The sequence below is a fragment of the Oikopleura dioica genome, chromosome 2 (assembly GCF_907165135.1).
Source record: "Oikopleura dioica chromosome 2, OKI2018_I68_1.0, whole genome shotgun sequence".
Classification (NCBI taxonomy): domain Eukaryota; kingdom Metazoa; phylum Chordata; class Appendicularia; order Copelata; family Oikopleuridae; genus Oikopleura; species Oikopleura dioica.
In genome coordinates, this window is record NC_137292.1 from 3529401 (window position 1) to 3543920 (window position 14520).

Sequence of the window (14520 nt, forward strand, 5' to 3'; positions counted from 1 at the left end):
TCAGCGCTGCGTACAGCATTGAAGTCACCTGTGCCTTCGCTGATGACTGGGTCAACGTCGCTTACGAGGGATACTGGAAGGCAACTGAAGAAGGATACGGAGGAGTTCTTTGCGGTGAATCTTCAATCGATGTCGATTCTGCGTGAGTTTAAGCATGATTAACGAAGGGAAATTCAACGAGTTCTAGCGGTCTCGCCACTTCTTGCGAACACTCTGCCCACGGTTGCATGAGTCTCCAGAGCGGAGAAGAGTACAACCGCTGCATCGCTGGCCACCTCAAAAAGAACGGCGCCCACTTTTTGTGTAGCGGCTCGCGAGACATGAACATTCTCGCCTCCGACCCGGCTTACATGACCACTTCTGGCACTGGAGCGGAAACTGTTGAATGTGGAAACGCATACGTCTCTGCCTGGTGCATTCACCGATAAACTGAATTCTTTTTTACTCAAATATAAAAAATGCGAAAATGAGACTTCGAAAAAAATCTATTTTTGAAAAACAAATTCCAGTTTCGAAATTTATTGTAATAAGTTAAATCGTCAGTGAACTGTCTCAATAATCTGCAGAAGCAATTTAATCTCAGCAAGCCTTGTCTGAGTCGGAAGAACACGGTTGGGAAAAAGAGTAACAAAAAGCGTCTTCAGCAAATGCGATTGCGATTGTTTTTCGTTTTTGAAAGTTACAGTATCATTGATACTGTATCAATTTACAGTAATTGATTGTTTTGGTTTTTGTTTGAGGGCAGTAGAAGACAAATCCTAATTTAGAAAAAATTGAAAGAAACTAATCGTAACAGAAAATGACATAAACTATTAAAAAGGCAAAACAACCTTCAAACAGCTCAAAAAATCCTAAAAAAAGACACAACTTGGAAATTATAACTAGTAGGGCGCGTAGTGAGCTTCTCTGGTGCTAAAGTTGCTGTAGTAGGCTCTTCCACGGGCGCGATATCCTCGACCGCGGCCTCTGAATCCTCCTCTGCCGCCACCTCTGTCCGTCGAACTGATTCCTGGACGATTGGTGCGTTTTGGCATCACTTTGATTTCTCGGCCGCGGAGAACAGAGCCGTCCAGGGCCAGGGATGCGTCGACGGATTCTTTTTCTGTGAATTCGATGTATGCAAATCCCTAAAGAGACTCGTTAAAATAACAAACAGGAAGCAAAATAGTTAGCTGCCCTGACTCAGGGCCGGCATGATCTGAAACGGGGCAATACGTCTGGGCTCGGCAAACTTAGCTGTGTAAAAACCTGTCACAGGTCCTGTTTCCTGTTTTTGGGGGACCTGTCTGAGTACCTGTGTAAAATCGGGTAATAATTTGGGCCTGTCCTGTGTACCTGTGTAAAATTGGGGGAAAAATTTTCTTTAGCTGTCCCTGTTCCTGTTTCTGTCTTAAACAGGCCTGTGTTTCCCGCTCAGGTCCTGACTGTAGACAGGTTCCTGTGTAACCGGTCTCGAAACTGTGCAAAAGGGGAAACGGGGCAGTTGACCCGTTGCCACGTCTCATTTCGCGACCCAGGAGCTGGTAATTTGCTGATCTTACCTTTGGATGGCCACTGTATTTGTCGCAAATGATGGTCACTCTGTTCAGCCCCCCGCAGCCGTGAAAATGTTGCTCAAGCTCTTCAGCTGTACACGCATAATCTACCTAAAATCACCGTTAAAAGCAGCGAAATAACGATAAAATTACCTGTCCGACATAAATCGACCGATTGTCTGTCTCCATCTTTTCCTCCATAGTCGGGAAGTTCACTTTTGCAGGCTCTGAAACACGATTTAGTTCCTTTTCTAAGACCCCAGAGTCGGCATCGGTGCCTCGAATCTTTACCTCGAACATCAGCAGAGATTTGTTGCTCGACTTCTGACTGTAGCGCTTTCAACTTCTCGGCTTCCTGCTCCATCGCTTTCACTCTTTCTTTGATCGCTTCCAATTCCTAAATATAGAAAGCTAGATTCAAGACCTTCTTCCGAAAATCGTGACTTACTGGATCATCTTCGACGTCGTCTTCTTCTTCGGCGAGTTCGTCGACGTCCAAAACGGTCGATTCCTCAAGCACGGTCGACTCTTCTAGCTCAGCATCTGATCCATTCAGTGACATTCTAAAAACGTACAGTAAGTTTTGATCTGTTGGCGACAAAACGTATTGTTTTTGTCGCTTCTTTGATTTTTTATATTTTTCCGAATAGATATAATCGAACAAATAGAAATATCGAATTATTCAACTGAAAACGAAATCAATATGGAATTTCTTTGAACATACATAGATAGTAGTAGAAGGAGAATGTTTTTGGTTTTCAACGATGAAGCGGGGGTTTGGAAGACAAGAGGATCACAATTTTTAAACACGCATGAAAATTTGATGAAAAAGGATTGATGTCAAATGTCGCTGAAGGCCCAGAGCTCCACATCACAAATCTGAAGAAAGTGATGAGAAAATTTGGGTAAAGGGAATAGGGGGCCCTGGGGGCCACACCCCTCGGTTAGGCCTAAAGGGGATCCCGGAGGAAAAGCCCTCTTATACGCGGGTTAGGCCCGACGGGCCCGACCAGTGAGCGCCTATATCTGTAAGATATCTCCAAACGATGAAAAATACCTGAAAATCCTTTTCCCTTGTCAAAGTCGGATTCATAAACGTTTCACAAGGCTTCGACGTCCCTCTCAGCAAATTATCAGGAATCCAAATTGCATAGTCGCCCTCTGAAGAGCCAAAAACGAGCGTGTCTTTCGTGCAGCGCGTGAAGAAATTGTTCTTGCCGGACCAGGGAAATTGAGCGAAGTCGTCGGCCGAATTCGACTTTTTAAAGCGAAATAAAAACGACTCCCCAGAGCCGAAGAAGTGTTCTTGTACTTTGAGCGGGTGTGAAGCCAGTGCTCCTATTGTCGAGCCACACAGCGTCTAGGAAAGGGATGAAGGAGGGGCTGAACGAGGAAGAAGCGAGTACCTTGATAATGAGAAGATTGGGCGATGAAGTTTTGGCGGCTTGACGATAAAGCGTTCCAATTGAAGTTCCATGGTTTCTGAAATACAAAAATAACAATAGCGAATACCTTCAGTATGAGGACGTGTTAGTATAGACCTAGGATTCAAATCCGGAGAGGAAGGGCTGAGGTAAATTGCGTGGGTGTGTAGGTTTGGCTCTCGCGCTTAGAGGTAAGCGAGGCTCTACCTCAAGATACCTCTGCGCTGGATGAATCACGCTCTTTCAAGCCCTTTGCGCGCTGCACATGAATAGCGCTAGCGCGCCCGCTAATGTAAATTTCGCCTCCGAATCACCTCAGCTACCTCAAAGGTGGCTGTGCCACTTTTACCTCTTACCGCCGCGAGGAGAAGGGGGATTCTCCTCTAAGCGAGAGAGCCCAACCTACACGCCCACGCAATTTACCTCAGCCCTTCCTCTCCCGATTTGAATCCTAGGTATAGACCATAATTTTTACCTTGAAGAATATTTGAGCATCCATTTTGAACCGATACATCTTGCTGGGAGAAATTGATTAATTGCTGCAACTTGTTGAATGCTGAATAGAAACATTTTTTAGTTTTGAAAGGATAAAAAATAGTACTTTAGAATGTCCGAGGAGCAAGTCATGTCAGGAATTTCGTCGATCATTTCCGGCTCTTCGTCTTTGTCCTTGTCGACTTTTGTCCACTCGGACTCGAACTCGGAGTAAGACTCGATTTGCCAGCTCTTTTCAACCGAGGAGAAGAATTCTTCGTTTTCCTCCAAATAGGAAGCGCTTAAATAAATTATTACTTTCGTGAATGATGAGTTTGAAAAGAGGAGAAAGATCAGAAATATTCATTCAGAATCAGTCACTTTCGAATAAAAGAGAAGAATTTAATGAAACGGGTCAATATTTGCTAAATTACACTAAAACCCAGCGAGAAAGGGCCTGACTCAGGTTTCCACAAAGGTTGCCGAGCAAAGTCCAGCCAACTTTGAAGCATTACGACTTTTGAACATGATTTTTCTCTGATCAGAATTAATTTTAATTCATTTGGATAGCCTAAGCAATAGAACGCTCGATCAGCTTACCCAAAAGAGACAATTATTGATCCCAAGTTAATTAAAAACAGTGAAAATGTGCAAAAATGCAATCTGAGTTCTTCAATAAAATCTGTATACGAGTATGTTTTTATTTTCTTGCCTCAAGGCAAGAAATAACGATTTACGCGGCTATTCTAGCGATTCTCTGAGGAAGTTTACCTGCTAACATAAGCAACATCAAACTGTCCGGATTTTTCCTTTTCTGAGTTTTCTTCGTTTTCGTCATGATTTTCTGCTTGTTTCGGAGTCGGTTTAGGCGCTTTGAGCCCGGGCGTGGCAACTTGTCTGGCGGGAGACCATTTCTGGAGACAGGTAAGAATGGGGGATGTTTCGGATGAAGAAATGGAAAAGTAGGAGACGGGCGAGGAGCCGGATACTTGCAGCCAGCTCTGGAACGCGTTCGAAGGACTTTTGAGGCTGACAGAAAGGTCTTTATTCTAGCTTTCTCACTATAGCCTCGGCAAACTGTGAAGAAGCGTGGGTAAGTGCCCAAAAGGTCACCTTTTCAGGACCCTGACCCATCTCTTTCTTTACAGGTAAACGGGCTCTGTTTGAAATTATGTTTCTTGGCAGCCATTCCTGTTGTAGAGCGCAGCTCTTTTAACATCTGCCATCGGCAGAATCAGTCCATTTTCCGGGTCAGGCTGGCTGGGGTCGAACATCAGCGCACAGGGAGTGATGAGCAGTACCCCCGCGACGCAGTCTTTTTCGACATCGATTTCGCTCAACGAAATGCTCCGCTCGAAGTTTGGTCGAAGTTTGAAAGCGTCCAGCTTAAAGATTTTTAATTTCAAAAATTGATGGATTCCTCGTTCATGAGTTGATCCCCGCAAATTATGACTTGACGTGGATTTCCGCGCGCGAATTGTTCAACTGAAGAATTTTTACGATTTCGCCGTAAAAACGTAAAATCATCGGCCACGGTTAAAAAAAGGCTACGCTTGTTCCCCTAAAAGCCTTTTGGTGAAAGAGTCATTTTGAAAATATGTCGCAAACTAGAGCTGGAATCAGTGGAGGTACCGTTTCGAAGATTATCAGGGACGCGAGCAATGGGGATATTCGTAAGTAACAGGAATAAAAAGTCGTTTCTTTATCCTCAGCCTTCGAGTATGAGAAAATTTCGGATAATTGTTTTTCAGAAACGTAAGCTCTAGGTCCAAATGGCTGGGAAAGAAACATTCCGACAAAGGCTTCCGGCTTTGCTCAATCGTAAGCCCTTCCATTTCATCTCTTTCTACAACAATTCTAGCTACGATATCGACGTTGAAGTCGAAACGACTCAAACCATCCACATTACTGGTGTCCAAATTGTCCAATCTGAAGTGACCATCGTCGAAGAAGGCCGTCCATAGAACAATAAATCAAATGCAAAAAATGAAGATCGTTTTTCTAATGTCAAACACCTTTCAATTTTTAGAATTGAGATAAAATGGCGGATCGTCCAGCGACTTTTGGACTCACGGGAATGCCGAATAATGGGACCATGAAGGTAGAAGAAGATTTTAAAGAATTGTAAGTCATTTTCAGGGACCCTCGAGTGGCCGACGAGATGTGCTCGACAGAAATACGACAGCTACAGGCAGATACACCGTTAAATCAAAGTAAGAGCTTGGAATTTGATTGAAAAAACATGCTTTGAAGAAGCCGCGCGGCTTGAATTTCGTTTCAGCTTTTCAAAAGAAATAACCAACAGTTAGAAAAGTCGCAAGCGGCTCTTTTTTTTAAGCCGCGTTTTTAACCGTCTTGTTTCAGGACAAAACTGCGCGTCCGAGTGGAAACTCTTTCAATGAACCAAGTCGACGCCGTCCACGTGAGACCAGAACACACCGGAAACAACGCTCAAAACCAGAACTTTCAAAACTTTCAACAAAAAATATGAAAATAAAGATCTTTTCACCCTCGAAATCACGTCCGTTTACCTTGATGAAACCGATGGCTTCTGGGGTTTCGTCGATACCATTTTCGACTTCGTCATTTCTGGCGAGATCCGGGTTTTCAGGAACTTTGATAACTCTTCCAGTCCAGAGATCGGAGGAGTCGGAGATGCGGTTTCTCGATTTTAGGGCAGAAACCGGCGCGTCAAACTGAAATTTGTGAATAAGCAAATTTCTAGACGGACTGTTAATGCAAGGAAATTTCGGGGTCGAAATTGCGTTGCCAGAAACAGGAATGAGGACCCTGACATAGATTTACAAGCGGAGATACTGTACCTTAATTGCAATCGTCTGAAGTGAGTCCGACTCATCGACTTCGTAATCAACCCACTTCGAGCTCATCTCCCATTTTTCCCTAGAATCATCATTTTCGATAAATTTTCGGATCAGTCATGTTTGATTACAGTTAATTTCAATTTTAAAAACGAGGCAATAATCGAGATGATGATAAGGGTGAAATAAGTTGAGATTTCTTAATCTTTGCTTTTTTCTAGAATCTTTCTTCTTTTGTTCGATTCGAGAATTTCTCTCTTGGTCGATTTTGCGGCGGGCGCCGATTGGCTGTGTCGCGACCGAGGCGTGAATTTATCATTTTCTCATTTCGCCGATGAATGAAGAACTACAGGCACTTGAAAATGTAGTCCAAATTTTCGACACCAAGGTTCATTTCTTCATTTTAACTATCTATTATTCAACGCATGGGCCAAGGTACTCTTCACACCGGGTGACCCTCCTTTCGTCAGGAAAATTCTTGTATCCTCCATTCGTGAGGAAAATCCGCCGGTTTCCTGACGAATGGATGATTTCCTGATGAAAGGAGGGCATTCATAACCTTTTAAGTAGGGGTCCCCTTTCTATCTAAAACAGAGTCTGTTTTAAACAGTAGGTAACCTACTCCATCCTTGACTATATGCATGCAACCCTTGTTCTTCCCCTAATTTGAAGCATGGAGTTAGAGGATAACCAAAGGCAATCATGCATAAAGTCAGTGGATGATCTAGGGAGATCCCTGATCTGTTTGAAAGAATTCTTAAACTTTCACCCGACTCAAAATTCCATTATGTTCCTATCATATCCTACAGAAAAGAGGAAACTTACTTCATTGTTTTCTTTTTTCGGCATCATTGTTTCTGAATACTCTTTTTTTACACTTGGATTCTTTGAGCACAGTTTAGAGATATCAAAGTCAGAAAAATGAAGTTTGGCTTCTTTTTCGTCAAGGGTTTCAAATAGTTTTTATTCATATTATTTCTGTTAAAAGTGAATCCCAAACGAAGCGTCTTCTGCTTTCATCAGCGCAGATCCTCTTCGATTTGTTAAAGTCAGTGCTGAGGACTTGAATCGAGCGAAATTGAAATTGGGCGAAGACTTTTTCAAATATGCGGGCCCGAAACTGCCTGGATTTACTAATTGTATACAAGATTCATCCTGCACTGAAGAGAACGTGGAGGATATGAGGGAGATTCAACAACTCCTTTACAAATGCCTCGATGTAGAAAGTGACGAAGTATGCGCACAATGGCTTGTCAACTCTCAACATCCGTATTAAAGGTCATTTTCTGAGTCAGATTTTGACAATAAATTTCCTTATATTTTTTGCATAATTAAAATTCTCAATCTGATTTTATTCAGAGAAAATTTTCATTTTGAAAATTCTAGTACAGAGTACAACAGTGGTCGAACGAGTCCGATTTCTTCTTATTGTCGCACAGCAATTGAGTCGGGAGAGTTTTCTGCAAGAAAGATTAGTTCTGATTTCGATTCTAGTTCAAAATGTACCGATGGTGATCTGGGTCTCTTCCTTGATGTCAGAGGGTCCAACGCAGCCGGGGAAGACCTTGGCGAGGAACTCGACGGCGTTTTCAACGAGTTGATGTTTTGGCATCCTCAGACGATCTTATCTGAAAGCCAAGAACTATTCATCCATATTTATAATGTCGTTTTATTAAGAAATAAAGTCAGCAATAAATAAAATTAAATATCTTCGGAAATCAAATCGAGGAGCTTGATTCTAAAAGGAGAATGGCAAAGATTCGTCAGTTTTTTTTATATAGACTCATTTTTTTCTCTTTTAAAAGTTGTTTGTTCTGAAGCGGACCTAGTGAAGAGGCGCCAAGGGGCACGTGAGTGCGGCTGTTGCCGTTCACAAGGTCTGGCTCCTTTCCAAAAGAGTTATTTCTTGTGTTTCGAATACTTTATTTACAGTTTGAAAGTTTTTTCAAGAAACGGGAAGAACTTGTCCAGTGACGCGGTTGACGGAAACCGATCTAATGCTTTCTCGCGTTGGAAATTTGCGCGTCTCAATAAACCTAAAAATCAGTTTTGAAAATTATGCAGATTGATGATTTTTACCATTTTGAATAAGCGCGGGTCTCGATGTTGCGGAAACACTCGTGTCGGTTCAAGTTGCCTTCGAAGAGATGGAAGCGAGCTAGAATTACGTTACTTTCCACATATTGTTCTCTAAGAATTAATGAATTGACACCCTTAATATTAAAAGCAGCAGCTTTCTGACTTACGCATTTCATCAGAATCAAGATTTTCGACGAGAATGACTGTTTTGTTCGGATCATCCTTCTCATGATTCTTCCATGGTCGTTGAGAATGAAAAAGGACGAAGTCTGGATAAAAGTTGAAAAAGTCCAAGTTCCAGGTCTGAAAATTCGCTCCAGTCGACCCGGATGGATATTGAAAAGCAACCGAGTATTCGCCATTCACTGAAAAGAGGGTTGAAAGATGTTTTTGATGGTTTTCTTACTTTGAGTATCAAGACGGAAGACGTAGCCAGTTTTGCCCTGATTTTGGTTGAACATATCGACAACGGTCACCTGAAAATGAGAATTAAGGGTGTCAACTGGTTAAGCAAAAACTCACATTGATTCCATCTTTGATTGGCTGAGGACAGTTAGGTTTCCACTCAGGTCTTGGGTTTTTCTCTTTCTTTTTGCATTTCACTGCCGGAACCAACTTTCGTTGCTGGCAAACAAGGTCCCCGGAGTAATTTCGGTCAGTAGATGCTAGAACAAGCTTGTATCCTGGAGAGCAGACGACATCGACAGGCTTTGGATGCTCTGGAACACCTGGCTGGATCGCATACACGAGACCGTATCGAATCGAGCATCGTTTGTAGACTGAAGTTTTGAGTGATAATTATGCAGAGGTTTTTATCAATTTGACAAAAAAACTTACTCTTTCTACTTCGGTCAATGCCAGTTCCAAGAGTTCGATCGAAAAATTGCTTCCCAGCATCTTCAGCTACTGTTTGAGGATTCTCTGAAGCCCAGAAGCTCTCGTAGGTCTGCTTTACCCTTTTGATCTGGTTAACAATTGATTTTCGATTCGAAAAAATGGACCGAAAATTGGTATTTTCTCGATGAAGATTCTCTTAAACCAGTTCCTGTTTGAAGAAGCAAAAGCTATCAAAAGTGAGCTGAAAAATCTCATGTTCCGAGACCCAGTTTATCACCGAAGTCCTGTTCAAAAAATGGCAATCTGAGAAGAAGATTGATTCTAGCGCAGAGCGAAGAGCTTACTGTAGCGCCACCTGAGGAATGCTGAAGATAGCGCAGGGCGCACTTTTAGTGACTCATTTTTGCCTTGTTAAAGTTTTAATAATCAAAATTCATCAATTTGATTGTTGAGGACCCTGATTTACCAGTATTCAAAAAATTCAGGATATTTTAATTAAATAAGCCATGATATGATTAAGATTTATTTTCTATACAAGTAAAATTGCTATATAATTGTTCTAAAATTTAAAAATGTGGTGGAATCGAAATTATTCCATTCAAGTTATGAAAATGGTTGCATCAATCGCCATTCTTCTTTCTATCCACGTGGATTTGAAACTGAGCTTTCAGATAACCCTATTTTGATAGAAGGAAGTACTCTGCTAATCATGAAGCACCCAGCTAACCCTCTCGAAAAATCAAAATAAGAACGACTTCCTGTGCCGGACGGACTTTGACAAGCCAGCGACGCTTCTAACGCTTCTTACTGCGACGCTGTTAGATAGATATTTTCATTACTTGAAAATTGCATCGAGTCTTGGAGGAAATAGTTGCCGCTAATTCTTTCCCAAAAGTATTGCAGCTCAAGATTCCTGAAACTCCGCTGCTGCGGTTTCCGCTATTTTGGGAACATGACGACACAGATAACGGCACCTCTGTGAGCTTGGGGTATTTTTAAGCATTCCTTATCATTATGCTGGGCCGCCCGCTGATAACCCAGCTGACAACGCTCAGATGAAAAAACTACACAATGCGGATTTTATGAAAAATAAATAACACGTCGTTGTTTTTACTGAAAATTTTATTATAAATCGTAAGAAAACTAGAAGACAATCATTAAGCATCTGTCAAAGTAATTGAGTAAGCTTGCGGGAGTAGATACCAAATTTCTGAGTCCATTTTGTCAAACTTTTCGTTTGCCAAGTACATAAAAACATTTTTGTTTTGATCATCCCAATCAGAATGGTACACTGTGTAAATAAAGTCATTCCTTCGATCATCATAGCACGATATCATCATTTGTTGAGAAGCATAATATCTGTTCTGCCTTGGGATACGGAGAAGAGCTTCTTCAATAATATGATCAGAGTTCTGAATAACGTATTCATCAGATGCAACATCCACATGGTCCAAAACCATTTGATGAAAAAACACTTCCCCGTCAGTAAGATAAGCGCCAGTGACTGTAAGAGGGCGATTTGTATCAAATTTCTAGTGGAGATGGACTTTCTTGTATTCGAATTTCGGTAAGTCAACATTGTTCCAGATGATTGCCCATCCACTTTTGCAGAAAAAGGTTTCATACTTGAGCCTTTTCAGGAGAAGCTCGATTTCTGTTTCTTGAAAATTTGTTTCCTTCAGATTGGGATTCAGGTTCAAACCGGCTAAACTTCGAGGATATATTATCATTGTCAACAAAAGAAAGATATTGTCGAAAGACCATTCTGATTCTTTTTTTATTATCCTGGTCAAATCATTTTTCATGGCCCATCGTAGTAAAGTTGTGACCGATATCGGCACGCATAAATTTGATTCTTTTTGGTTCATCAAACTTTTCGTGAGGTTCTTGAAACCTGTTTTTATGGTCTTCGTGAGGCGATTCTTCAGATAATGGACACCAATCGATTTTGTTAAATTTTTGTCATTTAGGCAAAGGTTTTGTGATGTGTTCTGTAGGGTTATTATTTTTGAGGTAATAAACATTATTGTGAATTTTTTGAATTTTGAATTTGGGCTTTTGAAAATAGCGTCAGAGAAATCTCTGTTGTACAAGTCATGCAGAGCGCCCAAATCATCGGAAGAATCTTTGAGTCTTTTCTTCTCGTCCTTATCAATAGGTTCGTTCAATAAGATCCATGCTGATTTCCATTCCGTCAAAATATACACAATCGTCTTTTTGACAGTTTCTGGAAGACCTGATTTTGATGTTTTACGAAAGATGTGGGAATCCAAATAATCTCCCAAGATCTGTCTCCCTGAACAGAAACCAGGTGAACCAGAGTCTAAAAGGAATTAAGTTGCAAAAATAAATTGAGAAACCAAGTCTGACTTACAAAGATTCTCATCTTTTCGTATTTGAATAGCCCATTTGTTTGTAGCTTAGTCGTCCGCTTGTGTCCTGAATAACACCAAAATCAATTATTTTAGCGGTGCCATTTATAAGGATAACATTTTCCAGCTTTAGATCGAAATGCTGCTCGATGCCGATTTTTCGAAGATATCTGAAACCTTGTAGTACATCATTTGCTATTGCGCTCCGTTCTTTCATCGTTAAGGTATTCTGTCTCAGCAAATCTCTCAAACACTGTTCGCCCTTTTCCATTATTGTCACAGATCCAAGGCAATAAGATTGAGATTCATCCAAAATCTCAACATGGACAAAGTTTTTTATAACATTTTCATGGTAAGGAATAGATTTATGATCGCGTTTTGTGCCATCCTCAGCTTTCGCAATATCAAAATCTAAAATAACATCAAAATATTTTAATAATTTTCATGACCACCTTTTGACACATGAATATTGAAAGAAACATTCTGATTAGAGACAAATAATGATGGATCAAAGACCTAAATTTAACCGTGTTTTCTCGATTAACGATAAGAAATTTACTTGAACCCTAACAGCAGTCATCAACTCATCAAACTGTTGAGAAATGACAAGCGCTTCGCCTCCTGTTGAGATAATATTGTCAAAAATCGATGTTTCGAGAAACCATGTTCCTCGTTCTTCTTTTAATTCTGATCTCTCAATTTGAGCATCGATTAATTCTGGATTATTTGCAATTATTCGGCTTTGGAATGGTGTCATTTTGAATTTCTGTTTTCCCGACTTGAAATAAAGAATCCCTTCATTTTCTTTGAATTTAACAGCTGACCATGAGCCTTGTTTCCATGAGTTATTACTATTAGTAAGTTATTAACTTATTAGCGTTCTTTGTTTTAAAATCCATCTGATCAATTGTAAGCAGAAGCCGATCCTTGTCATTTCTCGATGTTTCTCTCTTAATTCTTGGCAAAAAGTCCTCAAGCCATTCTCTGACATTCTGCTTGGATAACTCTTCTGGGTATGATGCAATACTCATTGAAAAAAAATGAAATAAAAACCGCCGATTCAGAATAAAATCGCGCTATTTTACTTATTTTTCCTCTTCTCGGTCTGTCTTTTCCCTTCGCTAAACATTAACTAGCGCAAATATAAATATTACCGTGTCATAAAAACAAAACGAAAAATGGAAAGATGTTTCTCAATCTTTATTTCAAAAATATAAAAAGGCAAATAAAAAGAACTTTGTACAACAATCATTTCTTTCACAGCGTCTTCATCCGAATATTGAAATGTCTTATTCGTCTTGCTGATTTTTTCGTTTTTCGTCTTGGCGTTTTCGTCGGACGACTTTTCGAATTGGCTTTGCAATTTTTCGAAGAAGCCGTTTTAGTCGGTATTGCTTGCCTTTGCTCACTTTGCCTTTCACGTGTTTTCCGTCACAGCCTTGAATATTCTTTGTTGTCTGAAAAAACGAGTTTGTACTAGATTTAGGTTGAACATAGAAATACAATATGCATTCAGCTGGAGCGTCTAAATGCTCCACGTAAATTGGCGCTAAGCCGTTAACCCTTATCCATGGTATTATCCCGCGTTCACTTTTCATACCTCACGAGCGTAGTAATATTCGTTGATGTACCGCTGGAAACCATCCGACAGAATTTGCATCCGAGTTGCGTAGTCATTTCCAGAGCTCTTCTGAAATAACCATAATGAAGAATATCTCTTCTTTTTAGAATTTTTACCTTTGTCGCATCAAAAATATCGTCGTAGGTTTTGACAACTCCCTGGTTTGGCTCTCCGGGATATGGGAGCAAATCTTAAATTTTAAGAAAAATCTTTAAAGAAATTTTCAAATATATCATTGATCAAAAAAGTTCGAAAGAAGTATCAAGTCTTTAAAGAATACCTAGTCGACAATTATGCTCTGCGTTGAGCATATAACTGTAAGCGTGATTATATTTCTTCTGCATGTTTGGATGCTTGACTTCTTTCAGCCATCGATCACTAGATAATAAAAAGGCTGAAATGCGCGAGGAATAATTACTTGAGGTGTTCTCTGAAAATTCGGAAAAGCTCGATAAAGATCCAAGATTCTCTTGGAGGAGCAGAATCAGATGATGTCGTTGATGTTTTTGTTGTTGAGGTCGTTCTGGTTGTTGATTCTGCGGTTGTTATTGTTGTGGATTTTGTTGTTGTGGTTGATGTTGTTTTCTTTGTTGTTGTAGTGGTTCTTGTCGTCGTTGATGATGTCGTTGTTGTCGATGTAGTCGTTGTGGTACTTGTCGTTGTAGTAGTTGTAGTGGTTGTCGTCGTTGTCGTCGTTGTTGTAGACGTCGTAGTTGTCGTAGTGCTTGTTGTTGTTGTAGTAGTCGTAGTTGTCGTTGTTTTTGTTGTCAAAGTTGTTGTTGCGTTTGGGTACAAATGGGTGCATGTAGCATAGTGATCTTGACAGCAATCTTCAAAAACGTTATAATTTTATCGGGCCAATAATAAATAAAAGCTTTCAGTTATTAAAGCTGACGCTCTTAAAGGTCGCTTGAATTCCATAGATATGCAATCATCGTTATTACCGTCAAAAATAATGCATGATGAATCGCAAAAGCAATCTCTTCTTAAATCATCTCCTGCTGATGCTGTTTGTTGTTCACAAGGCTAGAAATAAATTAAAAAGAGTCCTTGATTTCAAAAACTTACGATTCCAAAACCAAGTAAAATTGGGTTGCATCCAAAGCATTCAATATCAACTCCATTGCAGCACTGCTGTTCCCTCCCCACTCCTCGTAACGCGCAACTGGATGAACTTTCTTTCCTTGCCAAATGAAAGGCCTTAGATTTGTTCAGTCTTTCTCTAATTATTCGTTTTGGCGTGAATGTCGAAGAGTATTTTTGCTGAATCGCTGCGATTTTTTGACCAAACGCGCTGGATATTAACAAAATCGGTAGCGTCAAAATATTTCTCATTTTGAAAAAATATGTTGAAAAGAA

The 14520-nt window shown here is 40.4% G+C and overlaps 5 protein-coding genes and 2 long non-coding RNA genes across 7 annotated transcripts in view; 2 read left to right on the forward strand and 5 right to left on the reverse strand.

The window, feature by feature from the left end:
• Positions 1-457, forward strand: part of LOC145697693 (uncharacterized) — a 605-nt gene extending 148 nt beyond the window's left edge. The window contains exons 2-3 of the mRNA XM_081774908.1: positions 5-142; positions 188-457. Coding sequence (XP_081631034.1) covers positions 5-142; positions 188-428 — 379 coding nt within the window. The 3' untranslated portion in view covers positions 429-457. The remainder of the gene's footprint in view (positions 1-4; positions 143-187) is intronic.
• Positions 458-503: 46 nt separating this feature from the next.
• Positions 504-2094, reverse strand: LOC145700235 (polyadenylate-binding protein 2-like). The gene is made up of 5 exons (XM_081777489.1): positions 1984-2094; positions 1827-1932; positions 1689-1762; positions 1542-1646; positions 504-1127 (listed from the first exon to the last, which is right to left on the reverse strand). The coding sequence occupies exons 2-5, from the start codon at positions 1897-1899 to the stop codon at positions 882-884; spliced, it is 498 nt and encodes a 165-aa protein (XP_081633615.1). The 5' UTR covers positions 1900-1932; positions 1984-2094; the 3' UTR covers positions 504-881.
• Positions 2095-2116: 22 nt separating this feature from the next.
• Positions 2117-6405, reverse strand: LOC145700233 (uncharacterized). Its single transcript, XM_081777487.1, has 9 exons — positions 6256-6405; positions 5965-6129; positions 4625-4818; positions 4205-4453; positions 3561-3734; positions 3435-3515; positions 2942-3017; positions 2593-2895; positions 2117-2414 (listed from the first exon to the last, which is right to left on the reverse strand). Exons 1-9 carry the CDS (start codon positions 6319-6321, stop codon positions 2376-2378), a joined length of 1347 nt encoding a protein of 448 aa, XP_081633613.1. The 5' UTR covers positions 6322-6405; the 3' UTR covers positions 2117-2375.
• Positions 4984-5941, forward strand: LOC145700238 (uncharacterized). The gene is made up of 5 exons (XR_014134178.1): positions 4984-5106; positions 5185-5254; positions 5295-5534; positions 5573-5646; positions 5798-5941. It is a non-coding gene; the product is annotated as an uncharacterized LOC145700238 (long non-coding RNA).
• A 1178-nt stretch (positions 6406-7583) lies between the features above and the next one.
• Positions 7584-7892, reverse strand: LOC145699208 (uncharacterized). The gene is made up of 2 exons (XR_014133989.1): positions 7759-7892; positions 7584-7712 (listed from the first exon to the last, which is right to left on the reverse strand). It is a non-coding gene; the product is annotated as an uncharacterized LOC145699208 (long non-coding RNA).
• Positions 7893-8167: 275 nt separating this feature from the next.
• LOC145697694 (uncharacterized) lies at positions 8168-9423 on the reverse strand. The gene is made up of 7 exons (XM_081774909.1): positions 9371-9423; positions 9169-9287; positions 8854-9110; positions 8738-8807; positions 8499-8696; positions 8332-8410; positions 8168-8288 (listed from the first exon to the last, which is right to left on the reverse strand). Exons 1-7 carry the CDS (start codon positions 9421-9423, stop codon positions 8198-8200), a joined length of 867 nt encoding a protein of 288 aa, XP_081631035.1. The 3' UTR covers positions 8168-8197.
• A 3302-nt stretch (positions 9424-12725) lies between these two features.
• LOC145697157 (uncharacterized) lies at positions 12726-14520 on the reverse strand. The gene is made up of 7 exons (XM_081774318.1): positions 14230-14520; positions 14106-14187; positions 13580-13991; positions 13442-13539; positions 13278-13351; positions 13141-13230; positions 12726-12997 (listed from the first exon to the last, which is right to left on the reverse strand). The coding sequence occupies exons 1-7, from the start codon at positions 14494-14496 to the stop codon at positions 12830-12832; spliced, it is 1191 nt and encodes a 396-aa protein (XP_081630444.1). The 5' UTR covers positions 14497-14520; the 3' UTR covers positions 12726-12829.

Excerpts from the sequence above, each read along its gene's own strand:
- LOC145700233 (XM_081777487.1), bottom strand. The coding sequence starts at position 6,321 with ATGAGCTCGAAGTGGGTTGATTACGAAGTCGATGAGTCGGACTCACTT. Across the intron at positions 4,819-5,964 it reads AAGCCATCGGTTTCATCAAG|CTGGACGCTTTCAAACTTCG; the intron begins GTAAACGGACGT and ends AAAATCTTTAAG. Across the intron at positions 4,454-4,624 it reads AGAGCTGCGCTCTACAACAG|TCCTTCGAACGCGTTCCAGA; the intron begins GAATGGCTGCCA and ends CAGCCTCAAAAG.
- LOC145697157 (XM_081774318.1), bottom strand. The coding sequence starts at position 14,496 with ATGAGAAATATTTTGACGCTACCGATTTTGTTAATATCCAGCGCGTTT. Across the intron at positions 14,188-14,229 it reads TTTTACTTGGTTTTGGAATC|CCTTGTGAACAACAAACAGC; the intron begins GTAAGTTTTTGA and ends ATTTATTTCTAG. Across the intron at positions 12,998-13,140 it reads AATATTACTACGCTCGTGAG|ACAACAAAGAATATTCAAGG; the intron begins GTATGAAAAGTG and ends TCGTTTTTTCAG.
- LOC145700235 (XM_081777489.1), bottom strand. The coding sequence starts at position 1,899 with ATGGAGCAGGAAGCCGAGAAGTTGAAAGCGCTACAGTCAGAAGTCGAG. Across the intron at positions 1,763-1,826 it reads AATCTCTGCTGATGTTCGAG|AGCCTGCAAAAGTGAACTTC; the intron begins GTAAAGATTCGA and ends ATCGTGTTTCAG. Across the intron at positions 1,128-1,541 it reads AATACAGTGGCCATCCAAAG|GGATTTGCATACATCGAATT; the intron begins GTAAGATCAGCA and ends GAGTCTCTTTAG.
- LOC145697694 (XM_081774909.1), bottom strand. The coding sequence starts at position 9,423 with ATGAGATTTTTCAGCTCACTTTTGATAGCTTTTGCTTCTTCAAACAGG. Across the intron at positions 9,288-9,370 it reads GCTTCTTCAAACAGGAACTG|GGTAAAGCAGACCTACGAGA; the intron begins GTTTAAGAGAAT and ends CCAGATCAAAAG. Across the intron at positions 8,411-8,498 it reads TCTTGATTCTGATGAAATGC|CTCGCTTCCATCTCTTCGAA; the intron begins GTAAGTCAGAAA and ends ACGTAATTCTAG.